The sequence below is a fragment of the Acinonyx jubatus genome, chromosome C2 (assembly GCF_027475565.1).
Source record: "Acinonyx jubatus isolate Ajub_Pintada_27869175 chromosome C2, VMU_Ajub_asm_v1.0, whole genome shotgun sequence".
Lineage (NCBI taxonomy): Eukaryota > Metazoa > Chordata > Mammalia > Carnivora > Felidae > Acinonyx > Acinonyx jubatus.
This window is the reverse complement of record NC_069384.1, coordinates 119,004,125-119,021,408: the sequence shown is the minus strand read 5'-3', so window position 1 is coordinate 119,021,408 and position 17,284 is coordinate 119,004,125. Positions and strand designations below refer to the sequence as shown.

The window sequence follows — 17,284 nt, the reverse complement described above, 5'->3', positions numbered from 1 at the left end:
CTACCTGTTACTGGAGCTGCTTATTCAAAATAATAACAACCACCACATTTGTTTAACATTTCATGTGGGCCAGGCACTGTGCTAAGTTTTTTCGCCTTATTTCATCCTCATCACAACCCTTGTTATTTTTATTTCCATTTTACAAATGGGGGATCTAAGGCTTAGAGAGGTTAAGTAGTTCACAGAACTAGAAAGAAGTAGTCAAGAGCTGAACCTGAGTCTGTCTGAATCCACAGACCAACCTGTTCTTCAAAGTTCTTCTGCTTTTATAAAAGAAGGATGCTACCTAATATGCTTCAGCAAATGTAAGAGTCATGATTGGACATAAATCAGTAATGTTACACGTCTTAACAAAAAAAGACGTAAAGATAGAATCTAAAAATAAAGTGGTAATTATAATAATAACTGTTAACATATGGGCCCTTACCATGGATACTATTCTAAGATCTTTATTTACATTTATTACCTCATTTAATCCTCACAGTTCTAAGAGTCAGACTCTTTTATTTCCATTTTACAGAGGAAGAAACTGAGGCATAGAGATATTAAGTAACTTGCACAAGGTCACACAGCTGGTAAGTAGCCAAACTGGGATTCTAACCCAGTGGTTTGGCTCCAGAGCTAAAGATCTTCACCAATCTGCTAACTTGCCTCTCTGTTTTCATTGCTAGAGAGTAATATGATTCCCTCGTTAACTTTTATTGTACAATACTTCTTTGGGCAGGCTTTAATAATTTACAGATCTTAAAAATTCTTCCTGATTTATCCACATGTTTCAGATGAATTAAGCACTTGTAGTTGGGTCATTAGACAGAAAGAACAAGACAGAACCAACCAACTGGGTTCAAATTTTGCTCTGTAACTTACTGTTACTGTTACTCATCTCTGTGAGTCTCAGGTTCTGTGTCATTGTTGTGAGGATTAAATGGGTCAGTATATATAAGATGCATCTCATAGCAGGTTTCCTGACACATGATGAACTTTACATAAATCATTAGAGCCGTTTCTTCATTTCCTTTATAGTTAGTGGAGTTAACTGTCGCAAATCTGAAAAATAATACAAAGAAACTTGGAAAATAAGTGTAGCATCTGACACATAAACGCATACTTTATTCATAGTGAATCATTTGGCTTTACTGAATAATTAATAGATTTAATTTAGTGTTCTGTATCACATAAATGGCATATTGTTGTCATTTGCAGTGAGTAAAGGGTGATTTCATTTCAAAGTGCCTTGCATTTTAGGGTATACTGGGGATGGACATTTTTCTTTGGAAGCATAAATGTTATACTTAGAGGGAAACTTAGAGGTCATTAGTCTAGGAGTTCCCAGGTTGGTGAGACTCAGAATCACTAGGGTTGCACATCAAATCTGTATATCTAAGTCCTGCCCTCAGAGATGCTGATTAAATAGATTGGCATAAAATCTGGCCAAGTTTTAATAGCATGTAGATGAGTGAGTTTGATGTAGCATATGACCACCTCTTTTATAGGTCAGGAAACTATGGCCCAGCTCACACAATGTTAGAAAAAAAGACTTGGTGTAAAATGTTAATAGTTACATCTTTTTTGGATATTTATTCATGTATTAATTCAATAAGCTCATTACATGAGAATGAAATCCTTAATTGCACACAGCCCCCAATTTTTTAAATATAATTTATTGTCAAATTGGCTTACATACAACACCTAGTGCTCATCCCAACAAGTGCCCTTATCAATGCCCATCACCCACTTTCCCCTTTCCCCCACCCTCCCATCAACCCTCAGTTTGTTCTCTGTATTTAAGAGTCTCTTGTGGTTTGCCTCCCTCCCTCCCTATTTGTAACTACTTTCCCCCCTTTCCTTCCCCCATGGTTTTCTGTTAAGTTTCTCAAGATCCACATATGAGTGAAAACATATGATAACCTGTCTTTCTCTGACTGACTTATTTCACTTAGCATAATACCCTCCAGTTTCATCCATGTTGCTGCAAATGGCATGATTTCATTCTTTCTCATTGCCAGGTAGTATTCCATTGTATATATAAACCACATCTTCTTTTTCCATTTGTCAGTTGATGGACATTTAGGCTCTTTCCATAATTTGGCTATTGTTGAAAGCACTGCTGTAAACTTTGGGGTACATGTGCCCCTATGAATCAGCACTCCTGTATCCCTTGGATAAATTCCTAGTAGTGCAATTGCTGGGTCTTAGGGTAGTTCTGTTTTTAATTTTTTGAGGAACGTCCACACAGTTTTCCAGAGTGGCACAGCCCCAAATTTTTAATGGGAGAGCTAAGATAAAAATCACAAAGTGATGTTTCAGAAAAGCTTTTGCAAGGAGTTAGAAGCAAGAATTGAATTCTACCTCTGCCATCTATTCTGTTACCCTGAGCAAGTCACAATCTCTTTGAGCTTCAGTTTGTCACTTGGAAAAAGAGAGATAATACTAGCCTTTCTGATCCTACAGGATAAATAAAAATACATGATACCTCTTGGAAAATGGTAGAGAGTTATATAATAAGGCATATAAAAAGTAGCTATGTGCTGGGCTGGGCTTTGAAGCTAATATGCTGGGCTTTGAAGCTTATTGATATGGTGCCTGCTCTTACAGCCTGCTAGAAGAGACAAACGTAAATATTGGTATAAAGTGAAAAATATGATTTTAGAGATAATGGACAAAGTACTTTGGAGCATAACTGAGGGGGTGCTTGGAGAGAATCTGGACAGCTTCTTAGAAAAGGTGACATTTGATCTGGGCCTTGAAGGGATAAAAAGCTTTCCTGGCAAAGAACAAAGTTACATGTACAGAAACATGAAGTCATAAAAGCATGGCGTGCTTAGAGAAGACAGGATGTCTTTCGTATTTGGACAGTGGGTGGCATTTGGGAAGATGAGGCTGAAAAAAATAGACTGGGCTGGACTCTGAAGGCCTCTGTGCCAGGAATTTGAATATTATCATACATGCAAAGGAGGTTTTGAGTGTGAATGGCTTGATCAGATAGAATTTTTAGACAGGTAATTATGGTTTTTTCTGGAGGAAGATTTGGAAGGAGAATGACTAGAAGTTGTCATTATTATTGCTTCATTTTTTCAGCAAGTTTTATAATTTAACACATGATATGAACCCTAACGATACCAGCCTTCACTCTATCAGATATTTGGCATGTTTTTGCTCTTCTACACAGTGCTCTGTATGTAGGGTCTTTGCCTCTTTTAAATTATCTCCTAAGGATAAATCTCCAGTAGGGGCGCCTGAGTGGCTCAGTGGATTTAAGTGTCTGACTGCACCTCAGGTCATGATCTCACGTTTGTGGGTTTGAGCCCCACGTCAGTCTCTGAGCCCTGTATCGGGCTCTGTGCTGACAGCTCAGAGCCTAGAGCCTATTTCGGATTCTGTGTTTCCCTCTCTCTCTGCCCTTCCCCCACTCCCGCTCTGTCTCAGTCTCTCTCTCTCTCTCTCTCAAAAATAAACATTAAAAATGATTTCTTTCCAAGGTACTTCGGTATAAAGCTATCATTGATTAAGAAGGAAATGTATTTCTTCTCTTTCTCACACATGTAAAGCTTGCTGAGTTTAAAAGCTCCCTATTTCTTCTCTCAAAATTTTGCAGTGGGAAGTGAGGGAAGCACAAGACTTCAAAAGGTACTACATGGCCTAGTCAAATGTGCAAGCCATGCATATTGGACCTCTTCACTGTTGCAGAGTCCAGTTTACCAGGCTGTGGTGTGCCTAAAAAATTTTAGCACCCCTCTTTTACTTAATTGGCTGGCTCACTTTAGTGGGTTAGAGAGGTTTGGCCACTTGCTCAATGTCACTACCATTTTGTATCAGTGGTAAGTGGCATATTTTATTTTGGTAGGTTTGAGGCAGTTAGACATTTTATTTGAAGCTGGATTTAATTAACTGTGTAAAATTGATCTGGTAAGTTTTGAGGAAGGGTTATTTTTAAACCCTATTTTTTGTATAAGTAATAAATGCAAAAAAAAAAAAAAAGAAATGCATACAGTAAAGAAAATTCAAAGGAAGAAAGTCTGCCTTCCAACCCCAAGTCCTACCTTCCATATTTAAGCACTATTAAACAGTCTCTTGTGTAAACTTCCAGAAATGTACTGTGCGTATTAAATCCTATCTATACGAAATATATATCTGATTTATACTTTAAAGAAATAGAAATGGGATCTGTTATAATACTGTTCTATACCCAGCTTTTTTGACTTAATATTTTATAGACATTTTTCTACACCAGCACATATAGATGTACTTCATTCTTTTTAACAACATTTAAGATGTTCTAATTTTTTTGTGACCTCTAACAGTGCTGCAGTGAAAACCCATGTATATACGTGCATTTTGCATATTTCCTATCTATTGGCTAAATGCCAAGGGATAGAATTGTTGGGTCAAAAGGGTAATGTCAAATTATTCTCCAAATTTGTATGCTAATTTAAATACCAAGAATTTATGAAAAGTACCTATCACCCAGATTTTGAAAGAGTATTGGAGGACAATGAAATTAGGCTTGAATAAAGCTCCCAGACACACTACATGTGACTGCATTACAAAAGATACCCATGTTAATTAGACCTATTCATCTGGTTTGCACACATATTTTCTTATAATTGACCTAAAATGAAAGAAAATTGACCACCTTGGCAAAAAAAGATTAGGGCAGTCCTAGAGGAGGAAATGCTATCTTTGGAGAATTGGTTTAGAATTGGTCACAAAAAGCAAATTAAATACTTTATGTCATATGATTTTATAGTTGTAAACTTTAAGAAGCCATAAAAAACATAAGCGTTTATTTCCCTTTAGGCTTGAGCAAGGAATTTTCCTTCTATTCCTTGCAAATTAGGCCTTTTCTTAAATCTCCATGTCTCAGCCTCTTACTTCTTCCCAGCAGTGTCCTCTGCAGACCTGGTCCAGATTCAAGAAATGTGCCATCCAACACTAACAGTGCTGGCATGATTAGGATGGCTTTTTTTTTTTTTTTAATGTTTACTTATTTTTGAGAGAGAGAGAGAGAGAGAGAGACAGTGTGAGCAGACGAGGGGCAGAGAGAGAGGGAGACACAGAATCTGAAGCAGGCTCCAGGTTCTGAGCTGTCAGCACAGAGCTGGACATGGGGCTAGAACCCATGAATTGCGAGATCATGACCTGAGCTGAAGTCAGATGCTTAACCAACTGAACCACCCAGACAACCTTTTTTTTTTTTAAAGTAGCCTTCACACCTAGTACAAAGCCCAGCATGGGCTTGAACTCACACCCCTGACAACAAGACCTGAGCTGAGATCAAGAGTCGGTAGCTTAACCAACTGAGCCACACTGGCACCCCTAGAATGGCTTTTTGTTTGTCAGTGAGACTTTTGATGTCTTAAAAGTATGGAACTATCTTAACCAGATGGAATAAAAGGAGTCATATGTTTGTTTTACTTTTATTGCCTGGTCATTTAATACTTAATATTTTGTTTTCCTGATAATTTTAATGAACACCTATATAATATATTCCACAGATTTCAATGGGACAGATGTTACAAGATTTTGGAAAATTTCTTGGGATGTTCCTTCTTGTTTTGTTTTCTTTCACAATTGGACTGACACAACTGTATGATAAAGGCTATACCCCAAAAGAACAGAAGGACTGTGTGGGCATCTTCTGTGAACAGCAAAGTAATGATACCTTCCATTCGTGAGTGTCTTTTTAAATTTTTAGTAAATATATTTCTCTCTATTGTATTATATATGAATTAGTACCTATAGAAATAGAACTTCAAATTTTCTTTAAGACATTCCTTTTTAATAAATACTTACTTTTTCATTAATCATGTTGTAGTTTTCTTTACATAAATAGAATCTTAAGCGATTAACAGGCCCACGATATTACATTGTTTCCCCTGCTGCTTGTCTTAACAGAGGAGTTCTTGGCATTTTGTACACTGTTAGGATTTGGGGCAAGACAGTTTTCTGTCAGTCCTGCGTATTGCAAGATGTCTCTGCTCTTCACATATTTTTTTATTAAAAATTTTTTTAACATTTATTTATTTTTGAGAGACAGAGCATGAGCAGGGCAGGGGCAAAGAGTGAGGGAAACACAGCATCTGCAGCAGGCTCCAGGCAATGAGCTGTCAGCACAGAGCCCAACTCAGGGCTCGAAATCCCGAATTGTGAGATCATGACCTTGAACCGAAGTTGGATGCTTAACCAACTGAGCCACCCAGGCACCCCATACTTTTCACAAATTAAATGTCAGCAACTGTCCATTATTGTTACAGGCAAAACCATCTCTCATATTTTCAACACTTCAGTAGGTCAATAGAATTGAGAATCATTAGAGCTTCATGAACAATTTTTTTCTCTAATTTACTGTATCATAAGAACTTAAACAACCAGTTGTGAGGCAGACAAAATACCTCCCCTCATTTTTAAGTAGCATAATGGAGAAGGGGTGTGGAATTAGGTATTTGTTGTGTTTGTTATGTACCAACTATTCTTTAGATACTTGGATGTCATCTTATTTAAGATTAAATGAATAATAAGTATTTATTTAACACCTTCTATATAACAGACACTGTTCAAAGTACTGAGTGAATGAAGTACCAGTGAGCAAAACTGCCTCATAGAGTTTATATTACAGTGAGGTGATATAGTCAATAAAAAGAGAAATAAAATATATATTACACAATAAAAAGGACCAAAGAGACAAAGCTTGGCCAGGCTTCTCCCTATGTGTGAGAGGTTGCAATTTTAAATAGACTAGGGAAGGCCTCGCAAGAGATGACATTCAGGTAAAGATACTAAGTTGATGAAGGATCAAGCCATGAAGAAGATAGTTGGAGAAAGAGCATTCACCGATCCAAGGAATGGCAAAGGCAAGTGCCCTGGGATGGGAGTGTGGCTGGCTGTTCAAGGAAAAACCAGGAGGCCACTGTGGATGGAATGTAGTGAATGAGGGCAAGTTGTAAGAGATGGGGTCCAAAAGGTAATGAGGATCATGTAGAATGTTGTTGATCTGTGATCTTTGTAAGGACTTTGGGCTATTGAGATTGAGAGCCATTTGAAGTTTTTAAACAGAGGAGTGGCAACATCTAATTAGGCACAAACAGGGTCTTAGAGGCTGCTATGTTGATAATACAAAAGCAGTAGGAGGTTAAAGAAAATAATTTATCCTTTTAAGTGTATTTCTTTGTTTAAGACATATGTAAACTGTTGGGTTCAATCTCATTCATTTTAAAATGTATTCTTGGATTATCAATGTTTTACTTATGGAATGTTAATATGAATGAGTTCTTCATTTTTGCTAATTAAGTGCTTTAATTTTCTTTTAAACAGAAATGTAATTGTCTTTACAGGTTCATTGGCACTTGCTTTGCTTTGTTCTGGTATATTTTCTCCTTAGCACATGTGGCAATCTTTGTCACAAGATTTAGTTATGGAGAAGAATTGCAGTCCTTTGTTGGAGCTGTTATTGTTGGGACATACAATGTCGTGGTTGTGATCGTGCTTACCAAGCTGCTGGTGGCAATGCTTCATAAAAGCTTTCAGTTGATAGCAGTAAGTATTCATTCTTGTAAAAACTTTATATTCTTTCAGATCATACCAAATGTATGTAGTAGATAAGGCAGCCAAAGATTATAAGAATTAAGGATTAGTATTTTAAAATTAAATACAGATTAAAAAAAACTTTTTAACGTTTTTATTTATTTTTGAGAGAGAGAGAGAGAGAGCGCACAAGTGAGGGAAGGTCAGAGAGAGGGGGAGACACAGAATCTGAAGTAGGCTCCAAGCTCTGAGTTGTCAGCACAGAGCCTGACACAGGGCTCGAACTCCTGAATCGCGAGATCATGACCTGAGCTGAAGTTGGATGCTTAACCAACTGAGCCACTCAGGCGCCCCTAAATATAGATTTTTTAAATGTAAGTAATGTATATTAACTACAACTCTTGAACCAAATTTTTACCTACAAGCTGTGTAAACATTTGGACATCAAACATTTGGACCATGTAAAATGATATCCCCCCCCCCCTCCACATCTCTCTCTCCTTTGCCCTTCCCTCCCCCGTGTGTGTGTGTGTGTGTTCACATTCTGTGTTGCTTTTTCATTTGGCTCTTACAGAATCATGAAGACAAGGAATGGAAGTTTGCTCGAGCAAAGTTGTGGCTTAGCTACTTTGATGACAAATGTACATTACCCCCACCTTTCAATATTATTCCTTCACCAAAGACTATTTGCTATATGATTAGTAGCCTCAGTAAGTGGATTTGCTCTCATACATCCAAAGGCAAGGTTAAACGGCAAAACAGTTTAAAGGTAAGATATTAAAATTGCAACTTGGAAATTTTAACAATTCCTAATCACTGATGTTTCCTAGAGTGTAAATATGCAGGCTCCTTAAGGCCTGGGACTGTCTGATTTTTTTTTTTACTCATATATCCCTAATGCATGGCATAGTATCTAACATAAAGTAAGGATTCAATATGTGAGAGATAGAGCTATGATTTTTTTTTTTTTTTTATGAAATCTTGTCTCAAGTTTTAAAACATGGGAAATATTTAGAATGCCAATTCTGTCAGCATAGATAAAGATTGACTACTGGAGCCATCTCATTTTTCTAGTTTTTCTTGAAAGTTATTCATTACATGAATAATTCAGTTCATGTTGCTATAAACCAGAGGTTGGCAAACCTTTCTTTAAAGGGCCTATTAGTAAACCTTTTGGACTTAGCAGACTGAGACAAAATCAAAAATACTTTATGACTATAATAAGTAATATAACAAGAAAGAACACAAATTTCCACAAAATTTTTATTGGTGAAATTTAAAATGTAACATTAATTGAGTAATAATTTAATAATTTTTTGTAATACAGATCTAATGAAAAGAATGGAATTCCATTTTGGGGGGGAATAACATTTTGTTTAATTGGGTCTCAAAATCAGTATTACCTATCATCAAATTAATTATAAATATTCATCTGTAAAAAACCACTCTTGGCTCACAGGCCATTAAAAAATAGGAAACAGGATGTACTTGTCCTGTGGGTTGTAGTTTGCTAATCCTTCCTATAAATTGAGGATTCCTAAGAATATTTTTAAATCCAGAGAAGCATATAGGTGAATGAATAAAACAAATAGGCAGGCTGTATCTGTTTTAAACAAGTGATGAATATTATTTTGTAACATATAGTCCCAAAAATATAGCCCAATAAAACATGTGTTTGTATCTGTGAAAAATCTTAAAAATTCACCTCATTTAAATATTGTTTATAAAATTGTATCATATAATTGTTTTGAAGGAATGGAGAAATTTGAAACAAAAGAGAGATGAAAACTACCAAAAAGTGATGTGCTGCCTAGTGCATCGTTACTTGACATCCATGAGACAGAAGATGCAAAGTACAGATCAGGCAACCGTGGAAAATCTAAATGAACTACGCCAAGATCTTTCAAAATTCCGAAATGAAATAAGGGATTTACTTGGCTTTCGGACTTCTAAATATGCTATGTTTTACCCAAGAAATTAACCATTTTCTAAACCATGTAGAGAATAATTTTAAGTAATAAATCTGAAAGATTGGATTTGCATAATTTGCAATTAAATCAGTAAGATATATATTGAATTAAAATGAAGAATTATGTAAAAGCCATTCTTTAAAATATTTATAGCATAAATATATTATGTAAAATATGTATATAGGATTAGTTTTTTAAAACCCTCTATTAGTAGCTTTTTTGCAGGTGCAAAACAGATTAAGTAGATAGATTTTGTTAGCATGCTGCTTGGTTTTCTTACTTGAACAGTGCTTTAAATTTTTTTCTTTTTATGTTTAAGAAGGGCAGTTATAATTGTGCACATTGCCAGAAGGTTTTGTAAAGTGAAGATCAGCAAATGTGGGCTGGTCTCCATCCATAGGATACACTTGAAATATAGTTAAGTCATGGTTTTTAAAATCTCTGTTTTAGGAGTTCACATTAGTTCAGTATTTATTGTTTAGGAGTATAGTTTAATCTAAAATAATAGTCTATTTTTTTTTATTTTGTTATAATCTTAAGTAACAAAGAAAAACCTCTAATGGATATTTGAATCTGTTTATGTCTCTATAAATTTTAAGTCACTTCACAGTTTTTGTTATTGTAATATATTTACTTTTACATGGTTGTATTCACTTTATATTTTTTGGTTTTTTTCACTTAATAATATTTTATATATACATTTCCATGTATTGGTATAGTCTATATATTTAAATTTTTATGGAATTATATAGTTTTTGAAAGATATAGTCAGTAGACTTTTCATTTTATAGAAATAGAGTATTTGAGTATGTTTATAGGTTTGCACAGGTATTTCACTAAGGTTAGGCATTTGGTGGCTTTTAATTTTTCTTTATCATAATAGTGCTACAGTCTCTTTCATTTTTCAGTTTGGAGTGACTGTTCATAGTTATAAAGCTAACCCAAAATAAGGATTTAGAAGATACTTTATCATATGTGGTCACAGCGTGTTTTGTTTTTGTAAATTGGAAGACCCTTTAATGCGAGGATTTATTTATATTTGGACTAAGGTTCTTGAACTAATCTCCCAAAGTATTTTCCACAGAATTTAACATAGCTTCTATAAAAGTGACTTCTTGCTTATTTGTGGATCACTCTTACTGCTTAAGATAAAAAGCCTTGATTTTTTTAAATTGGAGAATAAGATATGTAGTAAAAAATTTTTTCCTGCGTTCATGTGAGGGATGTAGTTAAAAAAGTTTCACAGGCTATTGCTTGTATTTTCTTGCAGCATTTCCAGTTAAGAGGTTATTAGGTATATAATTATCTCCTTAACTGAATTTCAGATGGTGTTAAGGCCACAGGGTGCAGGTAACCCTAGGTCTGTAAGCCCCACTGGTCCGGGGGGTCATTGTCTAAATATATTAGTATTATGCTTCATCTTGCTTTTTACTTTTTATTTTTTAATTTCCAAGTTGTAAGTGTTCCCTCTTTGGGGCAAATTCTTATAAAAATGTTTATTGTAAAGTTATATATTTTGTCTACAATGGGATTATGCACTTCCCAGTTGGGATTTTACATCAGGATTTTTAGTCATTCTAAAAAATACCTAATTATTAAATCAAAATATTTATAGAGTGCCTACTGTATGCATGAATTACTTATAAGGTATATTTTGGATGACAGCATATTGTAAGAAAAAAGGTAAATAAAACTTGACATTAGATTATAAGTTGGTGGGATCTGTTTATTGTATTATCATATACTTTTATACTTTTGTGTTGAAATATAATTCACATGGCGTAAAATTCACTCTTTGAAAGTATACAATTTAGTGTATTTTTTTTTTTTTTAAATCATGGTTAGAAAGATCTAAAATGTAAAACATCAACATCGGACCCCTCTGTGCCCCTTTCCACCTCCAGTGGCAAACATAATGAACTCTTTTAGCTATTTCTTGTATTTATAAATACCATGTTTTGAAATAATATGTTCACACAAAGACCTGTGTCTGTGAACATTTATAGCAACTTTATTCATGATCCCAAACTAGATTGCTGAAAACAGCCAAATGTCCATCAGCTGGTGAATGGATAAACAAGGTGTACATCCGTATGGTAGGTATTTATTTACTCGGTTATACAAAAGAATTGTATCAGAGTTCAGTCAGAGAAGCAGAACTACTAGGATATTTGCAGGCATATATGTATACATGTTTGTATAGTGATTTGTTTACAGGGATTTGCTGTTACACGTTGGAGTTGGTTAAGCAGTCTCTGTGAGTCTATTGTTTGCATCTAATGCTAGAGTTAAAGTTCACATGGTAGGCAGTTGACACTGAGACCTGTGTCACTTCTTACTGTCTCCAACTTTGACGATGTGTGTATCCTTTGTGAAAAGTTGCCTTTTGCCAGGTTGCTAAACACACACCTGGCCCAGGAGTCCAAGAAGCTGAAGGAGGATCCAAGGAAAGGTGAAACAATGTAGGTCAGACTGTTGTCCCACCCCAAAAGTTGAGCCAGCAGGTAAGTTACCCCATGTTCAAGCTACAAAAGTGCCTGCATAAGAAATGAGATCACTGCCTCTTCACTTCTGCCCTTCAAATTTCACTTTAAAATGTGTCTTGTGGGGCACCTGGATGACTCAGTTGGTTAAGCCTCTGACTCTTGATTTTGGCTCAGGTCATTATTTCACAGTTTGTGAAATTGAGCCCTGTGTTGGGCTCTGTGCTGACAGCACAGAGCCTGCTTGGGATTCTCTCTCTCCGTCTCTCTCCCTTTCCCTCTCCCTCTCTCCACCCCCCTTCTCTCTACCTCCCCCCTCCCCCCCCCAAATAAACTTAAAACAAAAACAAACAGTGTGCCTTGTGGTTTACCCTAAGGGTATGTAAGAAAGACAATTCTGGGAAACATAAATTAGCCTAGCCAAGTTAATACAGGGACAAACTACCGATCTATGCAATAACATACGTCTTTTTTTTTTTTTTAAATGGTTGTTTATTTTTGAGAAAGAGACACACACGGAGTGCGAGTGGGGGAGGAGCAGAGAGTGAGGGAGACACAGAATCCAAAGCAGGCTCCAGGCTCTGAGCTGTTAGCACAGAGCCTGACATGGGGCTCGAACTCAAGAACTGAGATCATGGCCTGAGCCAAAGTCAGGCGCTTAACCGACAAAGCCCCCCAAGCCCCCCCATAGATGAGTCTTAGAAGTATTATGCTAAGTGATGAAAAGGCTACATACAGTATGATTCCATTTACATGACATTCTAGAAAAAAAAAGCTATGGAAATCCAAATCAGACCATTGGTTATTAAGATCTAGTGGGAGAAGGCTGATTGCATAATCAAACGGTACACTTAAAAAGGGTGAATTTTAATGAATACAAATTATGCTTCATTAACCTGAAAAAAATACATAAGCCTACAACTTACTAAAAGAAAAAAATAACAGTAGACCTAAATCATTATTAGTCCAAAGAAAACAGTGCTTATGCAAGTTAGTAGCCCATCATTAACAACACAGTGGGGTGAAATGTAGTAATAAATGCCAAGGTAAATTATTTTGTACTATTTTTTCAAAATAATTGGCTATTCTAGCTTTCTTCCTCTGTCATATAAATTTTGGAATTGGTCTATCAATTTCTACCAAAAAAGGTGGTTTTTATTAGAATTGCATTAACCTTGAAATTTTTGTTTTCCTCCGAAAATACATTTATAAAATCCAAATAGGCTGAGATTATAGGTCATGAGGAGTGAACCAATTGGGCCTAATTATTCAGAATTACATTAAGAAAATATTAATGGTGGGGTGCCTGACTGGCTCAGTTAGTGAAGGGTCCGACTCTTGATTTTGGCTCAGGTCATGATCTCATGGCTTGTGAGATCAAGCCCCGCATCGGGCTCTTTGCTGATAGCAGGGAGCCTGCTTGGGATTCTCTCTCTCTCCCTCTATCTCTGCACCTCCCCTGATCATGCACACACATACTCTTTCTCAAAATAAACAAAAAAACTTTCAGCCACATAAATGACAGGTAAGCTCCGTTTTCTTCATCCTGCATTCTAGGGTGTATCTGTCTGTCTTTTCATTAGAAAAGATATTTAATCCATCCTTCAATTTTAGGCAAATTATTCTTGTTGAAAGATATTAAAATTATCAAGTGCTATGTGAAAAGAATTTTAAGGAGCTGCCTCAGTAGCTCATCCAGAAATTTAATTAATTTTGTGAGGTTATTTTAATATTCTAAATTTTAAATATTTTAAACTCATCCCCTCCCCTTAATATTTCAGTGGAAATAGCAAACAGTCACTGTATTTTCTATAATGGTCATTTTAATACAGAGGATTTCCTTTTTCTAAGTTATAAAACTAGACAGAAGCAGCTCTCGTATTCTCTATATCCTCAGCTTAAGTACTTTGTTGATGGTGAATGGCACAAATTTGTTGAATGAAAATTTAGCTTTATCTGCTTGTGTAATATCCTAGACACTTACCTAACAGTTGTGTGTTCTAGAACTTATTTCAGCAAATTGGGTTGGAAGAAGACTTAGATCACCTACTTCAATCTTCTCATTTTATATGTGAGAAAATCGCCATTTTAAGTAATTTGTCTGAGATCCTGAGCTCAATTTATTGTTTGTGTAAGATACATCCCAAAGCTTTATTTTTTTGATTTATTTCTCATTGTAAGTTCATCTTGGTCACAGAGTGGAATTTAAGATGTCTTAAAAGGCCTTGCTTTTCTAAATGAATAGTTTATTAAAGACTTAATTTATGACCAAGGACAGAAACAGACCAATGAGATGAGGAAGAATTAGGAGGGAAAAGAAGGACTGTGAGGTAGTAAGCATATATAAAAAATCAGGAGGGGTGTCTGGGTGGCGCAGTCGGTTAAGCGTCCGACTACAGCCAGGTCACGATCTCGCGGTCCGTGAGTTCGAGCCCCGCGTCAAGCTCTGGGCTGATGGCTCAGAGCCTGGAGCCTGTTTCTGATTCTGTGTGTCTCCCTCTCTCTCTCTGCCCCTCCCCCGTTCATGTTCTGTCTCTCTCTGTCCCAAAAATGAATAAACATTGAAATACTTAAAAAAAAAAAAAAATCAGGAGTCAGTCCACCCAAAACATAAGCCAAGGCATGGAGGGACCAAGGGTTTAGAATGGAGAAACTGAATGATTTTATTTCTGTGCAATTTTATACCCTGATCAGTTTGGTTATTCAAGGATCTAGAAACAATTTAAAATCTGTAAGGGATCTCAGGATCCAGTTCAACTTTTTCATTTTACAGATAAGGAAACAGAAAGTTCTCCCACTGATACACTGTGAAGGAGAATACAAGTCTTTGTCTGCTTTGTCCAGGAAGCTCTTAACTGCATTATGTCACTGTTAATACTAATTTCTTATAAATTGATCAGCTTTATGAAATCTTTAAGTTTGTAAATTTTCTTAATATATTTCTGTTCTCAAAAACTTCATCTCACTGTTTAAATGTAACCTAATCTTGGGGCACCTGGGTGGCTCAGTCAATTAAACATCTGACTTTGGCTTAGGTCATAATCTGACGGTTCATGGGTTCAAGTCCCAGGTCGGGCTCTGTGCTGACAGTTGGCAGCTCAGAGCCTGGAGCCTGCTTCAGATTCTGTGTCTCCCTCTCTGTGCCCGCACTTGCATTCTGTCTTTCTCTCAAAAATAAATAAGCATTAATTTTTTTTTAATGTAACCTAATCTTAGTATCAGAATATCCCTGAAGCAAAATATAACATTTCAAAATTATAATCACATTTTAGCCTTTTTAAGCCTAATTGTTGACTTTGTTTTTTAGAGGAAGAAATAAATTACAAAAACAAGTCCAGTTTTTAAATTTTTTTAAATTGAAGAACAGTTGACGCACAATGTTACATTAGTTTTCTGGTGTACAATAGAGTGATTCGACAAGTTTATACATTATGCTATGTTCACCACAAGTGTGCTTACCATCTATTCCCATACGACACTGTTACAATACCATTGATTATATTCCCTATGCTGTACCTTTCATCCCCATGACTTAAACATTAGAACATTAAATAACAACTTTAAAATTCTTCAGAACAAATCTCTATGTATGTCCCAGAGCTACTCTGCCTGAATACCCAATTCTATACATCCATGCATGCTCTCACACTTGTACATCCTATGTTAAAAAGAGGCTGTTTGTATATGAATAATGACCCTCACATATTTAATTCAAGATGCTTAATTATACAAGATTTTTAAAAATTCAATGTTTTGTCCTTGGGTTAGGGGTTATATACACATCTAAGGAACAGACTTGTGAAACTATCAATTCTAATCACTTACCTGCAGGGTTTTGGGGGTTTTCTATTTGAATTATATCATATTTGCATTATAAAAGTCTTACTTCTTCCTGTCCAATATCATTTATTTTTCTTTCCTAACTACATTGGCTAGGCTCACCAGTAGAAATGTTGACTTCAGGCATTTTTGTCTTATCACTGATATTAAAATGCTTTCAATATGTCACCATTTGCTGGAGGTTTTCTCATCAGCATAAGGAAGCTCTTCTGTTTTTAGTTTCCTCAATGTTTATTTTGTCTTGAATAAATATTGAATTATATCAAATGCTTTTCTGCATTGTTAAGTCAAATGATTTTTCTCCTTTAATATATTGCAAGTAAGGCTAAGAAACCTTCCCTCCCCGTTAAGAGTTGACCTGTGTTTGGGGTAACTGGGCGGCTCAGTCGGTTAAGCGGTGGCTCAGGTCATGATCTCACAGTTGGTGAGTTCAAACCCCGCATCAGGCTCTATGCTGACAGCTCAGAGCCTGGAGTCTACTTCGGATTCTGTGTCTCCTTCTCTCTCTGCCCCTCTCCCCCTCTCACTCTGTCTGTCTCTCTCTCAAAAGTAAATAAACATTAGAAAAAAAAAAAAAAAAAAGAATTGACCTGTGTTTAACTCCAGCTTAATTTACCTAGTAATCTGATAATTACAGCATGTCAACTATGTTGCTAGACAAATTTATTTGTGGTATAAATGAACCCTGGTTGGTAAATTGCATTGGATTATGAGGAACTATAATTGAACTATAAATACCTGATAGGGGACCTGCAGCTTTAGGTCTTCCTGAGCATGTAACTCTTAAAAGGAGGCATGTCCTCTGAGGTGTCTGGAAGCTATGCCTATGGAGTTCATACAAGAGATACTGGTTTCTGAGGAGATATGAACTTTAAGTTGGAGTGTCTGCACCCGCCTTACGTGAGTCAAGTCTCCTGGCATCTGAGACATTATCTAGGAAGGCCAAAGAGAAGAGCTCATGTGATCTGGTTGTGTGAACTGCTGCCAGAATGCTGCACAGGCTCCTAAAGTAGAAAGTCTGACCCTGTCCTGTTAAGCTCTGATCCTTGTGCTATAGCTTTTTGGGGATCCTGCTGAACCCCAGGGAGAAAGGCCTGTGGTTCTCTTAGGAGTCTGAATGTTTAGTTGCACCTAAATCTCTCTAGTTGGCATAGCAGATCTATTAGCGCAGTGAAGTGTGAACATTAATTCCCTAATGGTAAATCGAGCACGTGTTTCTGGGGATAAACCCAACTTGATTGTGTTCTGTTTTGTTTGTTGGATTTTGTCTGATAATTATTTTCTTTTTGCACCTATGTTCGTAAGTAAAATCAGACTGGATCCTATGTTTGCTCAAGTTTTGGTATTAAGATTATACCAATTTCATAAAAAGAATTGCTATCTGTGACTTCTTTATTTATATTCTGGAATAGTATATGTGAGATTGGCAGTATTTGTCCCTTGGATGTTTGGTCCACTTTCTAAGTAAAA

General features: G+C 36.1%; 1 protein-coding gene across 13 annotated transcripts in view; it reads left to right on the top strand.

The window, feature by feature from the left end:
• TRPC1 (transient receptor potential cation channel subfamily C member 1) overlaps nt 1-11,202 on the top strand; it is a 65,045-nt gene extending 53,843 nt beyond the window's left edge. For all 13 annotated transcript variants that reach the window (XM_027061681.2, XM_015080430.3, XM_027061678.2 and 10 more), the window contains 4 exons: nt 5,496-5,671; nt 7,332-7,533; nt 8,096-8,290; nt 9,275-11,202. In XM_027061681.2, the coding sequence (XP_026917482.1) occupies nt 5,496-5,671; nt 7,332-7,533; nt 8,096-8,290; nt 9,275-9,502 (801 nt within the window). In that variant the 3' untranslated portion in view covers nt 9,503-11,202. The remainder of the gene's footprint in view (nt 1-5,495; nt 5,672-7,331; nt 7,534-8,095; nt 8,291-9,274) is intronic.
• The last annotated feature ends 6,082 nt before the right edge of the window (nt 11,203-17,284 follow it).